Genomic DNA, 13,822 nt, shown 5'->3' with positions numbered 1-13,822 from the left:
AGGATTTGAACTGAGGCTCAAGTGTAACGCTGCCCCCCCCCCTTTCTGGCTACACACACATTCCTCTAACTTGGGGTCCAAGCCTTAGTCAAGCTGGGACCCAGGAGTCAAACCCTATTGCTTTGCAGTGTAAATACAGCCCCACTGGACTCATGCTCTGGGAGTCTGCCAAAAGTATCCCACCATCCCATGGACCAACTTTTTGTTCTCTGGACAGTCAAGTTTTCTCATGTTGCACCACGAACTAAGGGCTAGGGCTGCCAGATTTTTTGGAGGACGCTAGGAAGTCTGGGATAAGGGTGACTGGACTTGGGCTTGCGTAATGCAATGTAGATGCTGGAGCCCCAGGTTGGGACCCAGGGTTCAACGCTTCCTAACCTTGGGTTACAAATGAGCGTAGATGCTCAAGCCCTAGGTTAACAAACCCATGATCTGCTAACTTGAGTTCTACCTCTGGGCTTACGTTGCAGTGTAGACGTACCCTAACAGTGATCCCTCACTGTAGGGTTAACTTGGGTGATCAGCAACTGAGTTAGCCTAGTTTAGGTGTGAGCAACCCCACTGCAAAGCCGTGTCAGTTACTGCATCCTCACCGGTGCTATGCTTCCCCATGTGTCACTTTGTGCTGCAGTCAGATGGGCTGCTGTATGATTCTTTCCAAGTGAATTGTGGGAGGACTTGTTTGTCCTTCTGGACGCAAGGGGGGGCATTGTGGGAAGGCATTGGTGGATTATCAGCATTCAAATGGCTTAGCCTGAGTCCTCGCCGCAAAGTGGGTGCGTCGCTGCCAGCCAGAGTGAAGGTGGAACCAGAGCTCTAGCCCACACCCCCAGCCAGGCCAGCTAGCCTGCTTAAAAGCACCACTAAACTCAGATGAGAGGTTTTTTGTGTGTGGCAGGAGCCTGAGTTAATGCTGCAATGAAAACATATCCTTAGTCTTTGTGCCTCCGCTTCCCATCTGAAATATTGCAGGGGGAAGGCCGAGTCTATGGATTTCGATCACTTATGCCTGTCTAATATCTCATAAATACTGATCCTTTTTGCTGACTTTCATTGCTGAGAACTTGGCTACAAGACTGAGAGAGAGAGACTCTCCGCAAGAAGTGCTTTTTGCTCTTGTTTATATTCCGTGGGTCATAAAAATTCCCTTGAGACGTGAATTCTCTCAGACCATTAGGCAAGCCTGTGTTTGGGATCACAAAACAAGTTCTAACACACAGGAGCTTAGCTTAGAAAGTTGAAGGCCGCCTAGTCCAGTGGATGGGTCTTTGTACGGACTGGGACAGTGGTTCCCAAACTGGGTTTTGCGAAATGTTACAGGGGTTCTTGGGAGGGGGTGAGGGGGGGAATTCCCAAATGGTGGGTAGAGCTGTCCCCAGGGACTCCAGGCAGCATGGGGCCAGCAGCCCGGAGCTCCTGGACTTCCAAGAGCTAAGCAGATCAAAGCAAGCATATCTATCATACTGAAGAGATTTAAACACCAAGACTCCTTATAAGAAATGGAAAGGGAGGTGGATATTTTTTGCTGTTTTAAAAATTAAATAGGCAGCTGGTATTGTTTTTAAAATTATGATGAACAAATTTAAGGGTTTTTTTGTTTTTTTTTTGTTTTTTTGCAACGTGCATTGTTTGCCTGGACTGCTCAAGACCTAAACGCTTGTGTACGAGGAACTCTTTAAGCTGGCTTCTTAAATCCCTTCATGCTGTTTCACATCTGATACTCCTTAATGAAACCTAAGAGCCTTGTCTTAGAACAGGCTTATTCAAGGTGATACAAGCTACGAAAGTGAGATCTTGGTAGAGTGTTGCCATTTTCATAATGTAATAAAAATACTGTAATGGTAAATAGTTAATAATAGCGTGTAATGAGCATGTCATAAAAACAAATGTTTATATTTCCAAGATCACTGCTTTTATAATTTATACTCCGGTAAAGGAGAAAATCCTTGGAAATATTCATTTTTAGGAGGGGGTTCATGAGACTTGACATTTTAGTGAAAGGGGTTCACAGGTTGTTAAACCACAGGACTAGGACAAGGATGACCTGACTCCTATTCCCACCACTGACCTGCTGTGTGACTGTAGGCCACTAACCTAATCTGTTCACTTCCAATGCTATGTATGCCTTATGCATTTAGATTATAAATCCTTCTGTGTAGGGTGTGACTGTTTCAGGGTACCCAGGATTGAGCGTCCCCTTGTTACCGCCCTGCCTCCAGTGAAAGGGCATCTTGCTTGTGCTTTGCTGGGTGTCAGCTCCCTGATACCACTAGCCTATTAGCCATGCAAGCACACTCGTCTGGGCTCTGCCAGCCCTCGCTTTGCCTTACAGCTTAGCAATAGGTGCACCCCGGTCCCCGAGACCCTTTGAAGCGTTCCCCTGCAGTGTTCAGCCCCTTATCCATCCAACACGCTCAGAAATGCCAGGTCTGTGGTCCCCCTAGCTTGTGTGATTCATCTCCAGGTCATCACCTTGGTTGATATCCCAGCATTGCGATATATTGATAGTGAAAACCACAGGGTTATTGTCAAAGACTAAAGCATCAGGAAATAATGAGTTGGAAACAAAGGGTTACTTATAAAACAAAATCATAACGTGCTTTCTAGAGACTAAACTTAACAAGTTACTCTCTTGTCTAAAGACAGGTTTCAGAGTAACAGCCGTGTTAGTCTGTATTCGCAAAAAAAAAAAGGAGTATTTGTGGCACCTTAGAGACTAACCAATTTATTTGAGCATAAGCTTTCGTGAGCTACAGCTCACTTCATCGGATGCATACTGTGGAAAGTACAGAAGATCTTTTTATACACACAAACCATGAAAAAATGGGTGTTTACCACTACAAAAGGTTTTCTCTTGTCTAAAGAAGCTTGTCTCCCCCTGTGCTCGCTGCAGCATCTTCAACCAAGCTGTCTGAGAGCCTGTTTTCATGAATGAAAATGCACTGCCCCATTTACTTCCTAGGTGTAGGATGAGGGGTGTCATCTCTGTCATCTACTCATATCCCCAGAGCTCATAGTCTGTGCTCGGAGACAGGAGAACATCCCGGGGCTTGTTTTGCCTCTGTGCTGCTTCCTTGTTGACTTCAATAACTTTATATAAATGGGACTCCACTGTCCTCGTTTACAATGTTTAATTTACATCTGAGAGAGACAAGTGAATAAACCTCAGAAAACTGGTTTCTCCACTTCTGCTGTGATAAGAATCTAAGAACGTCTTTTCAGTATATACACATAACTCCTCCTATAGTGTCTCTCTCTACATTTCACAACAGAATCAATGACCAGTGTGACCCTGGCTTTCACTGAAAAACTAACATGACATTCTTTGGTGAACCAAAATGTATGGACCTGAACCAGCATTTTCTTGTAATGTCCTTGCCAGTTGACATTAAGGGGTTTGTGGGTCACATGGGGAGTTTCTTGCTATGTGCCGTGCCTGGCACCATAATACGTGATCTGTATGGGAGTCTAGGCACTACTGTGGTACAGATCAATAAGTTGAATGCGCTTTGCTGGAGCAGGAGGGGGAATGTAATGAGCGTGAGGCTTTTGAAGGCAAGTGTGATGTCTGATGTGTTTGTTCGCACCTACTGGACTCTTCCAGCTCTTGGCTTTGGAGTATTTCTCCAGACTGAGAATCAAGAGACCTGGGTTCTAATCCTAGCTTTGCCATTGACCTGCTGTTTAACCTTGGGCAAGTCGCTTTGCCTCTCTGCCTTCACTTCCCTGTCTCTCAAAAATGAGAATCATGCTTACCTAGCTCTTGAGCTAACTAGAAAACGCCATGCAGATAAGAGCTAAGCGTTTTTTTGGCATGGGGCCAGAGGCCAGATCCCCAGCTGGCATATGAGGTTTGGCTCCCCTGAATTTGGTTTGTCTAACGTACCATCAATTCTCCTTCCTGCTCTGTGCAGGTCCCTCTGGACGACCGCGTCATCATCTCAGGGAACCTCTTTCAGTACGTGGAGGAAAACAAGAAGTGGCGAAACCGCTTCAGTGTCGTGCCGCACAACTACGGCCTGGTCCTGTACGAGAACAAACTGGTGAGGCCCTCGCTGCTTCTCCACCCCTTTCCCCTTCGTGGTGGGTGGTGTTGTCCAGGAGGCGTGTTCAGCACAGGGGGTGCCTGCCAGGGAATGTACCCCTAAAAGGAGCTCTCCTCCTGTCAAGGAGTCTTCAGCAACAGCTTCTCAAACAGCTCTTGCACGTGAGTGACACTAAGCCAATGTGCTCACTGCACTTAATGCTTCAAAGCAAGGCCTCCATGAGCACGTCCGGTGCCTCCAGTTGAGAAATGGACTTAAGTAGCCAGGCTGGAGTCACAGAGCTGGGGAACTAAAGGGAAGCTTTGAACAACTTCTTGGCTTCCTTTGGCTGCTGCACCAGTTGAAGGGCTGTCCTGAGCTCTGGGGCGCTCCTTCACCAATGGGGAAGGCTGAGCTTGAGACGTCGTGTCTCCCTGACGCAGTAGAATTCCATGGAGCCCACTGACCTCCCGCATGGGACATCTCCTGCGGGGAGCAGTCTCTCATATTGCACTTCTGTGGGAGACGTATCAAAAAACAACCGCTTCCTCTCCCCCATCACAATCCTCCAGCAAGGCTGCAGGCACCTGATTACCTGGTTACCTTTCACACCAGTGAGTATCCCACATCCACAGCAGGTTCCCCATGCACACGCACCCACTTCACAAGAATCAGACGCTAGAAGTTCTGTATGGACAAGCCTTAGTGTATTAACCCCTGCCAAAAACAAGGGTGAGGAGCAAGGCACAGGTCCTGCTTAACAGGGTTTCAGAGACATGGGCTTGTTATGGATCCTGGTTTAAGCAGCTTTGGGAACCACTCCCACAGACTGACTCTCCTTCCTCTCTAGGCCTATGACAGAGGGATTCAGCCTCGAATAGTCCTCAACAGCGCTGGCTACAAAATCCTCACCTCGCTGGACCAGTATCTTGACCTTGTCAATAGCAGTTTACCAGGTAAGTCCACCCTGTTGATGACCTCCTCTCCCAGGTGCTCTGCACGTTCAGATGCAAAGGGGGAGGGTGGGATAATGGAGGACTAGAACAGGTCATGTATGTTGGCCCCTCTGTTATACCAAGCTGGCTTACGTGTGTGTTTTTTCCCTTCGTCTGCTATCCCCAAATACTTTCCAACATCTATAGGACAGGAGCTGGAGGCGGACCTGGATACGTGTGATCTTGGTCCCCTTTTGTCCCTGTCGAACTCTCCTGGCTTCAGTGTTCTTCACTGGAAGGAACAGAGGAGCCAGAGAGGTGGCTCCAAAGTAAGTAGGGGGGAGACAAAGTGTAGGTAGGGAGGAGTGCAAACATCTGGTGTCCCTTGATGTGCCATGAAGACATGAACACTCCTTTGCATGGCATGGGCTTCCTCCCACACAAGTGCCTTCTCGCCCTCCCTGGCTCCGCTCCTTGAGAATGCAGTTGGGATTATTTCCGTGCTGTCTCTGCTCCCTTCCAGGAAGGGAGCCTGTCACTTCTAGCCTCTGCTCTCCAGAGCTGGCCACTTGATTTCTCTGAAACTGTTTCACTTAGCAAATGAGAAACCTCTCTGGCCAAGTCTCCTCCTCCCACCCCCTTGTTTGGAGAGTGGTGAGAGGGCTGGGGTGGAGGAGACAAGGTGAGGGGGGAGGTGGAAAGAAGGCTCGTTTTGAAGGGCTCAGTGCCAGGTTTTCAAAAGCGCTTAGTGCAGGTTGGGAGCTGAGCAACGCTGAAAGCCTGATCACTGCAAGCTCATCCCCCTGTGATCTCGAAATGAGCTGGCTTCGGTAGGCTCAGGTGGGCCATCCTGCTAGCCACCCCCTTGCAGCATCACTGGGCAGTCCTGGTTCTGATTATGTGCATGGAATTTTTTTTTCTTCAGATTTTTAAAACCAGGTGAATCTTTGGTGATTTCTAAAATCCCATGGAATGACCTAGTTTTTAAGGAGCAGGCTTGTGGGGTTGGGAGTTGGTACCCACCTGTAGAAACCCTCCCCATGCCTTGGTGAGAACACGTTACCTTCCCGCTCCAGGGACTCTTTCCTAAGGGGTGCTGGGGGAACACCCCTCTTCAGAGCAGAGCTGCGGCTGCAGGCTCTAGACTGAGCTGCGCCTTGTGGAAAAATGCCTCAGCACAACAGTGTGTAAATACACAGAGTCTGATTAGAATCATAGAATATCAGGGTTGGAAGGGACCCCAGAAGGTCATCTAGTCCAACCCCCTGCTCGAAGCAGGACCAATTCCCAGTTAAATCATCCCAGCCAGGGCTTTGTCAAGCCTGACCTTAAAAACCTCTAAGGAAGGAGATTCAAGTGTCCTGCTGCCAGTGTGTAAAATAGCACTGGGGGTGGGGCCGGGAGGAGGGTGAGAAGATTCCAGCAGGAGCAGGGGTGGCTCAAAAGGCGTCGGGCTGAAGGAAGCTGGCCAGGAATAGCTCGTTCCCAGTGGGATAACAGGGCCTCTTCCTAGACTCTGTCCGAGTTGCGTGAGCCAGGACAGTGGAGGAGCCCTCCTGAGTGGGCAGTGGTTGGTACAGAGGGCGGGACAGACGCAGCTGTCTGGAGGGTATCGTTGGATAAGGCATAAAACTCCTTGAGCAGCCTACCAAATTGCAAGGCTCAGCAGTTTCTCCTCGCCCCAGAGTGCAGTGCGCTATGGCAGGGTTCTGCTCCCATCCTAAAGGGGTATCAGAGTTTGGTTGCTGGTGGAGTTGTGGGCACTGGATTCGGGCCAGTGGTCAACCCCATGCGGATAGAACCTACGTCCCTAAAACAGGTGGGGGAGCAGGTGGTTATGGGGCCAGGACCCTGAGCTGAATTGCCCTTGCTGTAAAAAGGTGTTCCATCTAAATGCTGCATTACAGAGACGGTGCAGATGTGCTCCCAGCCCACGGCTGAGACCCTCCCGTCCTCCGTGCGCGGTCAGGCAAGCACGACCCCGTCGGGTTTGACCTTGTCGAAGGGCCTTGTAAACGCCACAGCAGGAAGTCTGCTTCTAGTTTGCTGGCTTTCTTTCTGCTTCCCCTGCTGCTTCCTTCTCCTCCAGGACTCTCGTCCTTTACAAAATCTGGTGATTCCAGGTGGGAGCGCGGCGTGCCCATCCCTCCGCCACGGCTAAAACAAGTCTTCGTGTGATCCTCCATCCAGCGGCACACGCCAAGGGCCCTTCAGCTGCTCCTCCAAGCTCCCCGGGGCCACTCCACTCATGCTTTTCAGTGGAGCTGCCCTCTCTGTTTTGGCCTGTCACTCCCTGCTGCTTTTCCAGTGGGTGACCACGTTGATGGGATGCTCCTTGAGAACAGGGTGGATCACCACCTCGACTTCAGGCCAAAGGGTGGTGGGGGATGGTTCGGGATGTCTCCAGAGCTAGTTCTGGAGCTCATGGAGACTGGGGCAAGTAGATATCTTAGTTTGGGGCAGCCGATTTAGGAATGCCACTGACCCTGATTCGTCAAAGCTCCAGGGGAGCTGTTCCGCGGGCAGATCTAGATGGGGGCCTTGTTGCCAGGCCCATGACTAGGTGTGGCTCCCGCGCCCGCCCCGGGAACACAAACATTCCCATTGGTGGCTGGCGCCAGCCCCTTGGGCTGCGGCTTCTCATGCTGGCTGATGCGACGCAAAGACCCAGAGTGGGGATGCAACCAAACGGTGAAAGTGGAGGCTGGAAGTAATGAGACAAGAGGAAATATTCCCTCTTGGATTAAAATGCAGTCTGGTATGGGCAGGGCTTTGTGAGACTGAGAGAGAATCTGGTCCAGTAGCAGCACCCACTTACTGCTAACTGGCCCCTTACCGGCAGTCTCTACAGCGGACTGAGTGGCCCCTGGAGACTGGCCTCCCCTCACATCCCATATGATAGGTCTGGGTTGAGCCCCCTTAGCAGGGCAGTGCAGGAAGCCATTCTGTGGTCGATCTCCGTCGCACGCAGTCTAACACCTTTCACCCATGATGTGCGTTTGGATCCAGAATGTGGGCCTCCTGCCTAACCGGTTCCAAGCCATGTTTCTAGCACATGCCCGTGACTCGAGGTCTCTCTTTCTTCTTTCATCAGGGACAACCCCCAAATCCGGCAATGCCCCGATCCTCAAGTGCCCCACCCAGTTTCCTCTCATCCTTTGGCACCCGTACTCCCGTCACTACTACTTCTGTGTGATGACCGGCAAGGAGCAGGACAAGTGGCGAGCGGTGTTCCAGGATTGCGTGCGACACTGCAACAACGGTAAGTGCAGGGCTTGCGGTCTCCTACCAAGAGGTTGGGCGTTGTGCGTCTTGGCCTCCTCCTTCCCCATCGCCTGGTGTGAATGTTGTGGTGTTACGAGCAACACATGCAAGATCAGAATTGTTCCTTCCCCAAGTGCAGTCTGGCCCTGAGAAGCGATCCTCTTAGGACATGCCATCGAGGGGTTCCAGGTTTCTTTAAAAAGAACAGGAGGACTTGTGGCACCTTAGAGACTCACCAATTTATTGGAGCATAAGCTTTCGTGAGCTACAGCTCACTTCATCGGATGCATTCAGTGGAAAATACAGTGGGGAGATTTATATACATAGAGAACATGAAACAATGGGTGTCACCATACACACTGTAAGGAGAGTGATCACTTAAGGTGAGCTATTACCAGCAGGAGAGCGGTTTCTTTGTGTCTCTGCTGTTTCCGTGTCAAATGGGCTCTGCTTAAAAGTAAAACACTTTGTGTTTGCTAAATGGCCATCCTGCGTGTGTATCCTTGTGTGTGCATTCAGCGCTCAGCGCAATGAGGTTCTGGGCCACGTCTGGCCCTCCTGGGTGATATTGCAATCTAAATAAGAAATCCTGGGAGCTGAGTCAAGCACTGGGCCTTCCTTCCTCATGCTAACACATGTCAGTGTTCAATCTGTGGATGCATGCCTGCAGCCCCAGTGGTGTAAGAATTTTAATCCTGCAACTGGAACTTACTGGGCCATTCCATATGGCTGCCCGTCCCTGCAGTATCTGAGCATCCTCCATGTAAAATCAAGAGCAGTGACCAAGTCCCTAGGGGGCTCTATGGAGTCTCTGGTTCCTCTCTTCTGGGGTAAAACTTTGCTTGAGGTAGGGTGGTGGGATGTTTTTGGCTGTTGGACAGGAGGGGGTTGATCCATGAGTCCAGATGGAATCGATCACTCTCCCCCGTAGCTGCATTGGGTCTGCAGTGTTAACAGAAGATGAAAAAGGGCATGGGGGAGAGGTTGGGTAAGTCGGCAGATCTGACACAAGTTAAACCAAGCATCTTCATGCAAATGTCCCCAATGACATTGAGAAAACACCTTTGTAAGCAAAACTGTTTCGAAAGGGAATGAGCTCCTTCCAGAACTGTCAGAGGCTGGCCGGCACGTTTCTGGGTTCTTCTAGTTGCCCTGTGACAGCAGCTTGAAATGACCGTTTTCTCACTTGAGACAGAGTTGGAGGGGGGGTGGCTCTCGTGGCTCAGGATTTAGCAGGATCTCTGACAGCCTCATTAATGGAAAGACACTTAACGTGAGAGCCTGGTGTAAACCGTGACACTGATTGGGGGCCCCGTCTTACTCCTCTGATCTGCCACTGTGAATTAAAAGCCACCTCTGCTGACTCGATTGGGTACAGTAAGGTGGGTGGGATGTTACTACTTTCATTCCTGTCTGCTCTGCAGAGTTAACACAGCAAGCTGAATTCATGCAGAGTCTGAATGGCTGACTAACTTCAGATGGCAGAATCTCATGTGCTTTTCATGCCAGAAAGGACCCAGCTTGGCCTTTGGATCCCAGACTGAGTTTGCAGGCGTGGCAGTTGAGACATGCACCTTTTCACTCAGCACTTTTGATCTGAAGTTGGACACAGTGAAAGGTCCAAAATCTGGGTGGCAACGGGTGAGATCCAGAGGGTAGGGATGAAAGGCCAGGGCACAAATGAGGAGTCTACCCCGTTGATGCCACAACCATAGGCGCCAACTTCTCCTGGCGCCAGTGGGTGCTTGACCCCCCATCCTGCCCCGACTCCACCCTTGCCCCACCTCCATTCCAACCCCTTCCCCAAGGTCTCTGCCCCCTCCCTGCCCCTACTGGACTCCTTCCCCAAATCCCTGCCCCGGTCCCACCTCTTCCCCACCTCCTCCCCTGAGCATGCCGGATTCCCGCTCCTTCCCTCTCCCTCCCACAGTTTGTTATGCCGCGAAACAGCTGTTTCACGGCAGCAAGCGCTGGGAGGAGAAGCAGGGATGCAGTGCACTCAGGGGAGGAGGCGGAGGTGAGGTTAGCTGGGGCAAGGCAGGTGGGGAGCTTGGCTGCCGGTGGGTGCAGAGCACCCACCGGTTTTTCCCCAAGGGTGCTTCAATCCCGGAGCACCCACGGAGTCGGCGCCTATGGCCACAGCCCCACAATCACCAGGACCTTGGCAGCCTTTTCAGGGTGTACTGAGCACATCTTAAGGCATCTGCCAACTAGACCAGCTTTTCCTTTAAGCCAGCTGCCGCTGCCCTAGGTGATGCCAGAACTAGCATCCTGTGCTCAGACAGGAGCTGAACCACAAGGAGTTCTGCACTTCATTGTCCAGACCAACCACCTTTCCCTTGAAAGGTGACCTCAGGAGCTGTGGAGGGGGGTGAGAGTCAGAGGAGAAAGCAGGACTAGTTGGCCTGCCATTGTCTGGACTCCAGGGTGAGAGGAGATGATAAACCCCTGTGAGGTCCATACACTGAATGGCGCTGTTAAGCGTCAGGATGAGGAATCTGGTGGGTGACTTGGTGCAGGGGGAAGAGATTCCTTCCTTCTCCCCAGAACCTGGCCAGCTGGTAAGGGCCTAGGACCTCTAGGTTTGGGGCCCATAGGTACCTCTGCTCTTCAGCACCAACTCTGGAGTGAGGCCTGTGATATATGGAGTTCAGATCCCAGAAGGGTTAAAGTGCAGGAGGAGAGAGACTGACTTGCACCTGGGGGTGGGGTGGGACTGGGTGGGGCAGGTTGACTGAAGTCCTTGGGCTACAGTCCAGGAGAGAGCTGTCCTTAGAAGCTCAGGTGGCTCTATGCTCTTTCCTGGACACCCCCTTCCCCTCCCCCCGCCGGCATGTGGCCCTTGAGCCTGTGCCGAGGGCCCAAGGGGAGCCAGGGCTCACTGTGAGGGAGGGAGTTTAAACACTAGGTTACTACAAAGTGTTTCAATCGTCAACAGTATGTGAACCAGCTAGGAAAGCGCTTGTTAAAGGCAAGCCGCTCGTCAAGATTTAATTATTATTTTCTACCCCAAAGGGGTAATTAAACGGATCAAAGCTCAGTCTTAGAGCCACTTTCCTGTCACTCACCCCTCTTCCCGCCCCCCCCCCCCAGCTGTCTCCATGCTCTGGCAGGGTGTTGTGGCACTTGGCCTCAGGGGAGGGGGAGCTGGGTGGGCTGGTGGTTGCTGGAAAGGCGAGCGGAGAATCAGTGCTACTGTGTAATTGAATTAGCTGCTTTAGGAGCAGCTCATGCGCCTTTCATGAGCCTTGAAGCGTTTTACAGCCCTGCCATTTATGCACAAACTGGGATGAACGTCCTCTCACCCCCGCATCGTGGGTGTTACATCGATACCAGCAGGGGCTGCCAGCCAGTGAGCAAAGAGCACCGTGCTTCCGCCAGCCAGGGAAGCAGAACGTAACCCTGCTTTGCTATAGATCACTGGTCCCTGAACTTTTCAGGGTTATGGCCCCCTGGAGCCAGGGCTGTGGCTCCCAGGGTCAGGAGCGGGGCCGCAGCTAGGGGCGAGTCTGGGATCGGGACCAGGTGCACAGCCACAGCCAGACCACAGTCAGGGCTGGGACCAGGGCCGGAGCAGAGCTGGGAGTGCTGTCGGGCTGGGAGGGGCTCCCTTCCTGCCACTGATGGAGACTGGCCTGGGCTCTGCCGCACCCCCTCCCCCCCCCAACATTCCTCCACTCCCCACAGTTTGGGGACCTCTGCTATAAATAGTCCAGCCAGGACCAGTGCCCCGTACTCGTAAGCCTCGCTCAATCCTTAATGACCCCTGGTGGTCAGGGCCTCTGTTTCTTGCCTCACACACAAGTAGCTACCTCCAGAAGTACTGCACCCGTTAGCCTCATGGTAGTCCATATAAAACTCTCTATAGAGCCATCAGCCAGTCAGGTGCTGTCCCTGTTTTATTCTATAAAGGTTTTTATACTGTGCCCACCACCGTGGTATCTGAGCGCCTACCAGCAGTGCAGTAAGTTCCGTGACTACACTTCTGTCGTGTGTGTGTGTGTTCTCTTGTCTTCTCCACAAAGGCAGAAGTGTGCGTAGTGGAGTGTCTTGTTTTGGTAGAGGGTTCTTTGATGTTAAATACACCCATCGCAATGTGTTTATGTTGGAGAATGCCAGGTCAGAGACATGAGCCTGGTATGGTCCCTGAGCCAAAGAGCTTCCAGTCTAAACTGCAGGAGCGTTCCCATTGTTTCAAACAGTTGCCCACCCCATCGGAGGTCTGGCTGCCAGAGAGCTGCAGATAACATCCTCGTACTTGGAGCGAGATTCGCACCCGCCTCCAGGAGTCCTGAAATTCCCCATCGCTAGTAGAACTGCTACTTAGGCACTAAATCGTTAATTTGATTTCACTCTGTGAAGCGTTCCACAGCTGTTTCCATCAACAGAAAACTCCTCTCAGCAGAGCTCATGGGCCGGCTGGGGATTCAGACACTTGTTCCTCTTCCAGAAGATGGTGGTCCGGGAGGAGCAGTATGGCCTAGCTGATATGGAACTGCACCAGGAGCCAGGTGATGTGGGCTCTGCTCCCAGCTCTGCCAATGACCTACTGTGCAATTCTGGGCAAGTCACTTCCCCTGCTTGTGGCTCTGGGTTTTCCCCTCCCACCCTTTGTCTGCTTAGATTGTCCGCTGGTGTAAGGGCCGTCTCTTACGCACAGCTGCCAGACATCCCCATTCAGAAGAACATCGTCGTCAGCTTTCCAGTCTTAGCTGAACAAACAGGTCCCTTTCCCTTTAAGACATTATGGGTCAGAGTTCAGCCCTTGTAATCCTCACTGGTGTCTCCTTGCACTTGCCTGTGGTATTCTCCCAGGTATAGAGGTGCTCAGAGCTCCTCCTCCTCCCCTCTTGACTCAGCAGATATTAGCTGCTTTTTAAATTTTCCATCCCAGCTCCCCCAGTTCGTGCTCCGACAGGTCCCTGCAAGGCAGAGCTTAGCTCCGTCACAGGCCTCTGCAGGTTGGGACTGGAGAGCTGGCCGGGCTGTGTGTGGGGTGAGGCCCTATTGGCACAGACACACTATGGCGTTTATATGCATCTCTCCACACCCTTTCCGCACTCACCCTCTCTTCTGGCGTTTCCTCCTGGGGCCAGGCTGGAATTTGCTGCTCATTAAGCAGCCTTTCCCCTGCAGAGCTATCAGTCGCACCTAGGGTGACCAGGTGTCCGGTTTTCGACTGGAACACCTGGTCGAAAAGGGACCCTGGTGGCTCTGGTCAGCACTGCCGACCGGGCCGTTAAAGGTCCAGTCGGTGGTGCTGCGGCACAAAGGCAGGCTAGTCCCTACCAGTCCTGGCACCACACTGCGCCCTGGAAGCGGCCAGCAGGTCCGGCTCCTAGGCGGGGGTGCCATGGAGCTCTGCGCGCTGCCCCCACCCTGAGCACCGTCTCCACACTCCCATTGGCTGGTTCCAGGCCAATGGGAGCCAGGGGACGGGTGGTGCCTGTGGGTGAGATCGGTGCGTGGAGCCTCCTGGCCCCCCTGCTGGCTGCTTCCAGGGCATGTGCAACGCAGTGTCAGGACAGGCAGGCAGCCTGCCTTAGCCCCACTGACTAGGAGCCGCCCGAGGTAAGTCCGCATCCCAACCCCCTTCCC

The 13,822-nt window shown here is 52.2% G+C and overlaps 1 protein-coding gene across 1 annotated transcript in view; it reads left to right on the top strand.

Annotated features, from left to right (window-relative positions):
• Window positions 1–13,822, top strand: part of NIBAN2 (niban apoptosis regulator 2) — a 98,677-nt gene that overhangs the window by 57,841 nt on the left and 27,014 nt on the right. Inside the window, exons 3-5 of the mRNA XM_048823109.2 lie at window positions 3,915–4,043; window positions 4,876–4,981; window positions 8,055–8,222. Of these exons, the coding sequence (XP_048679066.1) occupies window positions 3,915–4,043; window positions 4,876–4,981; window positions 8,055–8,222 (403 nt within the window). The remainder of the gene's footprint in view (window positions 1–3,914; window positions 4,044–4,875; window positions 4,982–8,054; window positions 8,223–13,822) is intronic.

This window comes from Caretta caretta, chromosome 16 (genome assembly GCF_965140235.1).
Source record: "Caretta caretta isolate rCarCar2 chromosome 16, rCarCar1.hap1, whole genome shotgun sequence".
Classification (NCBI taxonomy): Eukaryota; Metazoa; Chordata; order Testudines; family Cheloniidae; genus Caretta; species Caretta caretta.
This window is presented reverse-complemented; position numbering and strand designations above follow the sequence as displayed.